Consider the following 8,982-nt stretch of genomic DNA (forward strand, 5'->3'; position numbering starts at 1 on the left):
ACGGGAGACAGTTCTCCACAAAATTCTCCAGTGTGACTCCTTCCCACAGGCTGCAGTTCTTCATGAACTGCTCCAGCCTGGGTCCCTTCCATGGGGTGCCGTCCTTCAGGAACAGACTGCTCCAAGCATGGGTCCCCTGTGGTGTCACAAGTCCTGCCAGCAAACCTGCTCCAGTGTGGGCTTCTCTTTCCATAGGTCCACAGGTTCTGCCAGGAGCTTGCTCCAGCGTGGGCTTCCCATGGGGTCGCAGCCTCCTTCGGGCATCCACTTGCTCTGGCGTGGGGTCCTCCCTGGGCTGCAGGTGTATGTCTGCTCCAGCGTGGAGCTCCATGGGCTGCAGGGGTACAGCCTGCCTCACCGTGGTCTTCACCACGGGCTGCAGGGGAATCTCTGCTGTGGCGCCTGGAGCACCTCCTCCCCCTCCTTCTTCACTGACCTTGGTGTTCGTAGAGTTGTTTCTCTCACATCTTCTCACTCCTCTCTCCAGCTGCAAATGCTGTGTGCCAGTTTTTTTTCCCTTTCTCAAATATGTTATCCCAGAGGCACTACCACCATCGCTGATGGGCTCGGTCTTGGCTAGTGGTGGGTCCGTCTTGGAGCCGGCTGGCATTGGCTCTTGTTAGACACGGGGGAAGCTTCTAGCAGCTTCTCACAGAAGCCACCCCTGCAACCCCCGCTGCTGCTGAAATCTTGCCATGCAAATGCAGTACAGTTTCTAAAAACTAAGTGTATTGTTCCCTGATGAAACTAGGAACAGAACTAATCAATTAGGTGACATTGTCTAATTTTATCACTTAACTAGTGAAGGGAACAAGACAGGACTGTAAATGTGACCAAAAAATGAATGTGGTTGTAGCAAGAACAAGGTCTGCAATTGCTTCATGACAGTCAGTTTAACTTCCTGGCATTGGCAGAACATCAGGCTTTGTGAAAGAACATGAAGACCGGTATAACTGGCTACAACAGGCAGAAAATTATCCTTCATGTGACCTGAGCTTTCTCCGTCCTCCAAGTGTAGGACTGTCTCCAACTATCCTTGCTCAGAAACCTTGTAAATTTTAAACATCACTCTTAAATCTAAAAGGACTCTAAAAAATCCTCTTACTTTGCTCTTTGTCCTCAATATTCCCCTTTCTTCTCATAGTCCATCATCTCCCTCAACAATTTGGCTACTTATTGTTCAGCTTCATGCACACAGGATAAATCAGTCACTTGTCACATGATGCAAAACCGCTGCCACACTCTGTCTTCTCTACTTGGGCCTCCACAATGAAATCTCTGACTTTTCTGAGCTCTCAGCTTACCCATCTTTTTGGTTTCTAGCTGGACCCCTTTGCTGAATCTATACTGGTGACCCATTCTGTCCCACTGCTGCTTGTTTCCTTGTTCTTACCTCTTTGACCCACTGCCATGGGTCAGTGCCTCTGCTCCCTAGAGGTGCCTTTCACTGGAATTGGTCTTCATTGAATGTTGCTCGCTCACTTGCTCGTGCACTTTCTGGTCTCTGTGCTGTTAGTACTCTTCTGTATTTGTCACCTCCTTCTCCTTTAGGATTGTGCATCATCTGCTGCTTAATTCCATTGCTTATCCTTCCTTTGTCTTTCAAAGACGTGACGTGTCTTCCAGTCCCAAGACTATTGATCCTCATGCTACTTCATTATTTTTTACCCTTGATCTTCTCTTAGCCCTTTCTCCCATTGCTGGGACTGCCTTGTCTGCCAGAAGTGGCAGGCAACTATCAATATTTAATCCTCTGCTCTTGTACAATACACAGAAGATTCATGTGGGCAGCCAATGTGTGTCCAACTGCATCCCCTTCTTTTCCACCTTCTGGCTTATCAGAAAGTTTGACTCTTTGGAGTCACAACCCTAGAACATGGCCTAGCCATGTTCTGCTCCACAGGCTCCATCGGAACAGCTGTCCTCAACCTGTTAGTGAGCCCTTAAGTACAAAACCCGTACTTCATCTCCTTAGTCTGTCAGACTTTGACACCCTCAGCCATTGCAATATTATGGGAAGAAGGAGTCTAGTTCTGATTTATGCAAACTTGTGTCACTTGTGTTTGGCCAGAACATCACTCAAATGTCTGTTACTGTTGCAGTCTCTACATCACAGATGAGCCACATTTTCAAGGCTTGCTATTTACAATCTGTCACTTCTCACTGTCTATCAAAGAGCTGCCTCCTGACTCTAATGATGACAGCCTGCAAGACCTTCTCGTTAGATTTCCAGATAAACCGGCTTTCCTCAAATGCATGCCATGTGTTCCATGCTGCTCCTATCAGCTTTTGGGACCTCTTATGCACAGAGCTCTTACACACTCTTGTCTTGTGTGCAGGAACGCAGAGGGGAAAAAAAGAAGAGTCACAAACTTTTTTACTTTCAAGTCAGTTTGTAGAAAATGAAGCCTGTAAACTCACAAATCAAACAGTTGCAAGCTAAGGATTGATTCCTGCCACGGGCCAAATCAGAATTCTGAGCAGACCCTTTGCGGGATAGATGTTAGTCTGGGAAAGATTTCTGACTTCTGCTTGGCAGAAGAAAAACAACACTGTGAGCACTGAGACATCTCTATCGCGGACTACTTTCTGCAAGTGCTTGAAGCAGCGTATGATGTGCGAGGCAACGCGTGACACCTCTGCCCTCTATTGGTCTTGAATGGCAGATCCCTTCCAACCCAAACTATTCTATGATTCTATTGTATGACCGTGTGTGTGCAACAAGACCTGAACATTCAGCCCTCTGTGCCCATAGACTCTACAGCTATTATATATAGGGAAAATTCTCCCTCAGGCCAGTGTAAATATCAGGATCTGAATTAGGCCCTTGGTCCTGGTGATGCACACATCTGCATGATTATGAGTCTATCAGAAACAAGAGGAATGGTCTCTATAGGGATGTGAAAAAATACTGTACAGGCTTATAAAAAATCACATTTAAAAAATAAGATCTTGGCAAGTCATTTTGGGGCTAAGTAGGTGCCTGCCATAGCCTTGAAAAAGTGGGAAGTACTGCCAATAGCAGAGAGCATTTCTGCAGCCCAATGTCATCTTGTTTTACTCATTAGTGGTAAAGTGTCTAAATACCAACAAATTCATACCTTTGAGTTAGCATAGGAGTGACAGATGGTGTATACATCTATATGGTAATGCCTTGGCTTATTTTGTACCACGGAATATACCAGTTCCCAGAGGAGGACGATGGTCACAGAGCCATTCCCTGTACTGTTACATACACTTCCTCCACCTTTCGTCCCGCCACCAAAGGTGAACAAACCTTCCCATTTAGCACTAACAAACATAGTCATTGTACGCTGTGTCGTCATATGCAGACACTTGAAGCACCACTGTTTAGCAGCATCAGATGATGACATTAAGGACTGCAGCAAAGAGAGAAGAGGAGGAAATTCATCTTTTACTGACTGACAAAGACTTTCAAAGGTGATCAGTAATTAACAGCTTAGAGAGAAATTTGCCTCATTATTAACTTCAATCATGATTTCAGAAGTAGTGTCCTGCAGAGATCCCAGTATCTTCATCTCCTGGTTGCTGTATCTTAAATAATTCTTTTCTTGACAAGAAGCTGCAAACGATTGTTACAATCCTGCTCAGTCACATCAACTCTTAACCTCAGTACTTGGCTGGGGTTCTCCTGTTTCAGCTCCTGCAGCGTCCTGCCACTGCAAATAGGTGCCTTTGCTTCTTGTATCAACAGTAGCTACATGCAAGACCATATTTAAACATAATAAAAGTGGGGAAAACGGTCTATTTGGGTAAAGCTGAGGAAATACTGTATTTCTTTAAAATTTCAAGACTCTGCTGGTGTTATCAAAATGCACTGAATGTCCAACTCCAGGAGGCAAGAGGCAGAATGAGCAGAAGTCAGTGGCAGATCATACTTACAGTATCGTCTTGATTCTTCTTTTTCCAGTTCAGATGCTGTGGAGTCTCCAACTACACTGACTGGTTTGAAGTGTACAATACAACCCGGGTGCCGGACTCCTGCTGCTTAGAATTCAGTGAGAACTGTGGACTCCATTCCCCAGGGACCTGGTGGAAAGCGGTGAGTGGCTCTCCAGAAGCAGCTCAGCAGCTGCCTTGCAACCCAGGTGAAGGGCAGGCAGCTAGTCATTTGCAGGGCTGTACAGATGATAAGGTATGTTGTGCCCTTATTCATCTTTAATCAGGTGATTTCAGAAGGTGAGCTGTGGCTTTTGAGCTCCAATGAAACCGCCAATTTAATTACTTTTACGAGCTGAAGGCTTTCTTTTCAGTAAGCTCTAAGCTGTTGTTTCACATTGCACACAAGTACCTTCCAACACTGATCTGGAGCACAGTCTAGCCAGGAAATGACACCTAGCTAGGAAATGACAGGATTGTCATTTTAGTGTCAATTTTAGTGTCCCACCTTCTGGAGTGAGGTAAAGGCAAATGGCTTGTCCACACACATAGCACAAGCCCTGGCGCAGCAGCCGTAGCTTATCGTCACCCAGGCAAGTCGTGAGGCAAGAGGACTGCGTGAGCCTGGAGTGCTCTGCTCCTGCCAGGAACCCTAGTTCAGGGGCTCCCACTGCACAGTAGAGGAGTGGGAACTGAACTGCCAGCAGCATTGTTTTTTGCAATGAGTTTCTGCATTTGCCTGTAATCAAATTCAAAACTCCATGGGATAATTTCCCTATACTGTCCTCAGCAAGATCCTTCCAGAGCAGATAGCCACAGCCTAAATTCTTCTCTGAAATTAGCCCAGCAATTCTTTGTGCTAATTACAAGTAGTGCAGTTACTCAGGAGGGCTGTGGAGTAAGGCCATCTGATGAAGCAGAGTTTTAAGGAAGCTTTGCTGGTTCTAATGGTTTGTGAAGACAATGAGCAGAGCTGTTTTGGCCACTTTCCAGTGAGATTTCATACGCATGGATGGGCACTGGCACTGGCAGAGACCGAGTTCCAACCAAACACGGCTCCCTCCTACCTCTCAAGTAGCTCCAAGTCAAATTTTGAATTTAGTGGCCCAAATTATATGGAGCAGTGCTCAAGCAGCACTGTTGAGGTGCACATTATGTGACACATTTTTGTGTCATTACAATTATTACTCCACATTCAAGCTTCACCTCAGAAACACAAGGTAGTTGTTCCAATGCTGAAATAGTAATCCAGGCTACCTAGCAGCTTAGTCTGATCTGGCTCTTTTCTGTCTCTGAATTCCCAGGGAAGTAGAGCTGTGTGTTTACTAATACAATATTCTGGGGTTTTTCCACAGCCTTGCTACGAAACAGTGAAAATATGGCTCCAGGAAAACTTGCTAGCAGTGGGAATCTTTGGATTGTGCACAGCTATGGTGCAGGTACAGTTTGATATCAATTTTAAAATGCTAATTAATGATAACTAAATAAGTAACCTTGATCCAGATATACTCTGCCCAAGCCTGTTTTAATAATTTCAAATTTTGCATGATGTTAGGGTAAAACTCTGCAAGATTTAAGTCAAGTCTTTTATGTTTTCATTTAGTTAATATACTATGTAGAAGGTATAGAACTAGGAATACTGCACACATTTTCTGTTGTATGATGCACTGCAAAGAGCAGGCACTTTACCAAATGGTTTATCTAAGGCTTAGACTAGACTCAGCAGAGAGGTAGTCCCTGACATCCAAACACAGAAGCCTAATCAGGGTGGGGTGAATTGCCTTTTAGGATACCTGTATTTGTCCAATAATTCTCCAGAGAGGACCATCTGCTTACGCTAAATATCTAACTTCAAGATAGCTTAAAGGTAGTTTAAGTAAGTCTTCACCTCCGTCCTCAGTCCTAGGGTAAGTTACAAGTTGGGATGTGGTTACCATTACTCAACCTGGCCAATAAAACCATGTTCCTTTTCTATTAATGGCAGCGAAACTATGTAGGTAAGATTGGCATAGACTTGCCTGTCAGATTTTTGACCTGCAGTTATTTCCAGCATAACTTTGGTCAGAGAAGAATCAGTTGTTAGTGAAGTAATGTCTCTTACATACCTGTGTTGTGGCCATAGCTCAGCCCTGACAGCACAAACCTCAGCCGAAAGCTGTGCTGGAGCTCAGGCTGTTTCAGCTGTATGTCAGCCCTCCGTTTATGGCCCAAAGTCCCATTCCTGAATGCAGTGAAGATGGAGCTTTAGTTTCCAGCTCCACCTCTCTCACACTCAACAGATAAGCAGAAAGGATGGCATTGCTAGGCTAAATTAATTCCATGTAACTCCAGATAAAACCCATGCGTGGGTTTTTTTAATTTTGCATGTTATACCAATAGCAGCAGCAAGAGAGAGCCTGGGATTAGAATTCCACTTGTATTCCCACTAATGTCAGATTAGGCAGAATGGCATATATCTTACTCTCTCGTATGCCACGTGTTGGCGGCAACTTACTAAGGCAAATGCCTGAATCCTCACAGGCCCAAATTCAGTAGAGTTTTGTTTTTTGTTTTCCAGTATCATAAGCAGATATACTTAGGAAGAAAGATAAGCACAAGATCATATGGCAGAGGGACAATGTAAGACTGTTGTTAATATATTACCGTATTTTAAAAACCAGCTCTTTAGCATTTAGGGAGTCTTTAAAAGATACATTAAAAACCCAGCAGCCTGTGTTAGAGTCCTTCTCATAGACCTTGATTATTATATTTAGGGCATTTAAGAGAATACTATCTTTCAGATAGAAAGAAATTATTAGTTTGCATGGGAGAAAACACTTCAGGCAATTTAAAAATGCTAATTAATATTCTAGTAAGTGCTGTGAAATACAGAGAAAACATGTCAGAACACAAAAGATTTTGAGTCTGTCTTCCAGCTGCACTATGTGATTCAATTTAGCTCCCTCTGTTGTTGCTGTTAGAATGTTGTTCTGGCCCTAAGCATGTGGCAGAAGAATCTTCTTCAGTCCATGCATGCTCATAATTATAAAACAAATTCAGCCCCTGAGGTTTTATTATGCAGCTGTCCCTGAAGGTGTTCCTTTGCTAGGAAGTAGAAGGCAGGGTTCAGGGGATACTTCTAAAAGGCATATTCTTACTATAAAACAGCACACTAAAGCCTAACAATCATATTTCACTGCAGAAGAATGGGAAATGAAGAAGATAGCAGCTTTATAAATAATTTTTTAAAAGGGTTATAAAATACTGTGTGTTACCTTCATGTATTCTTTCAAAATACTCATAAACAGGAACTACTATTTATGTAAAGATTAAATTTGAAGCGGTCAAATTAAGTGCCTAAAATAGAATTCATACAAAAAATTTCTACCTGGCAAACTTTTATTTCAATGACAATTTTTACAGTGGTATTGCAAAGGAATAGTAACAACCAATTACTACATTCATGTAAGTATTTCAAGTGGAAGGAAAATAAGACTCTCTTTCCCATCGCCTTTTCTCATGAAGTAATCTACCAGAGGCAGCACAGCAGGTCAGTAGTTGGGCTGGGAGAAGCAGCACCACCTCCCTGCTGCTCCTCTTGAATAGGCTGAGTAGAAAGACAGATGCATTGATGGTTATGATTAATGCATGGGCAGTCTCCAGTGATCCCCCCACAGGGACCCGTGCACACATACACTGGGAAAAGTGCAGTGCAGTCAAGTAAACCACAGCATCGTTTGGGTCCGGGATGATTGTGTTTCAAAGCAATAGCTACAGCGATAACCACCCAGCCCCACAGCTCTGGGTTACTAGCTACTATAAAATATTTTCAAGAGACATCCAAACGTTTCTTTTCAATACACCTCTTCCCAGTATCCGGTGGCTGCTTTTTGTCGAGAATCAACTCTCCCATGCTCTCATTGTTCATTCTGTAAAACAGCAATACAGATAAGGACAAAAGGCAGACAGAAACTAGGAACAGAATAAGGACATGAACTGGCAGGAAAAGTATGTGATGTGTCTTCCTGTGTGTGAACAAAACCAGTGTAAGCACGCTCGTCTCTCTTTTGTTTGTTTCAATAAATAGGGGGTTTTTTACTTACTGAAAAATGATTGTGTTTTTTTTCCCTCTTAGATTCTTGGACTCACCTTTGCAATGACCATGTATTGTCAGGTAGTCAAGGCAGACACCTACTGTGCATAGATACCATTCCCAATCTTTCTGCTCCTCCTCCAAAGGACACAGGAGAAATCTCCTTCATGCTTATCCATCTGATCTCTTTTTTCCCCCCTTTGTACTATAAACTGTGTATAATGCTATCTTTCTGAAGATCTTGTGAATCACCCCACTTTACTGAAGGAGGAAGAAAAGAAAAAGTCAGTACTTGAACTGGCACAGGTAAGAAGCAGCCTTGTCTTTAAACAGAAGAAAACCTCCAAAGAGCAATGGTTCCTTTTCCATGGCCTACAGCAAGGCAAAGGAGGCTGCTTATGAGGGGCTGATCTGCAAACCAGATGTTAGGAGAAGACTGCACTGAGGCAACCTCTGCAAAACCTGCCAGGTTGCCTTCCCCCATTTCATGGTCTGGAAGAGACAGTGTAGAAAATGAGTGTTGTTCATCATGGAAAGAAGGTACGGAGTACAGAGTAGCTAGCACTGAATGCAATTGTAATTTTACTACAGTTTGCACACAGCTAAAATGTCGAGATCAAGCAGCCCTGCCTCCAAGCATCTCAAGATGATTTTGTAGCCAGGAAAGGATCATCTTCAGAAATACGTTCTTTTAAAGGAGTATTTTTAATCTTATGTGCTGCAAAGTCAGGCTTTTAATCAGAATCTGTGAGATCTGGCTGTTAAGGGAAAACAATATTGGACATTGTCTCACTTATTAATTGCCTGTGGCATATAGATGTACATGTAATATATATATTACATTCATATACACATACTGTACTGAAAGGAGGTGAAAATACCCAGCATCTAACCTCAGAAAGAGGGAACCTTTCTATCCCATTTTACATTCCAACTGAAATAACCAAGTATTATTTCTTGTAGAAGGCACTATCACTTACACCTCTGGGAAACAAGTAATTACTTTCAGC

General features: G+C 43.1%; 1 protein-coding gene across 1 annotated transcript; it reads left to right on the forward strand.

Moving 5' to 3' along the window:
- Positions 1–3,931: 3,931 nt before the first annotated feature.
- TSPAN4 (tetraspanin 4) lies at positions 3,932–8,723 on the forward strand (the record flags this gene model as incomplete). Its single annotated transcript, XM_010288007.1, has 3 exons — positions 3,932–4,063; positions 5,256–5,339; positions 8,015–8,723. Coding segments are annotated over 3 exons (285 nt in total), but the record flags the coding sequence as incomplete, so codon positions are not given.
- Between the last annotated feature and the right edge of the window lie 259 nt (positions 8,724–8,982).

Source organism: Phaethon lepturus, unplaced genomic scaffold (genome assembly GCF_000687285.1).
Source record: "Phaethon lepturus isolate BGI_N335 unplaced genomic scaffold, ASM68728v1 scaffold2295, whole genome shotgun sequence".
In the NCBI taxonomy this organism is placed as follows: Eukaryota; Metazoa; Chordata; class Aves; order Phaethontiformes; family Phaethontidae; genus Phaethon; species Phaethon lepturus.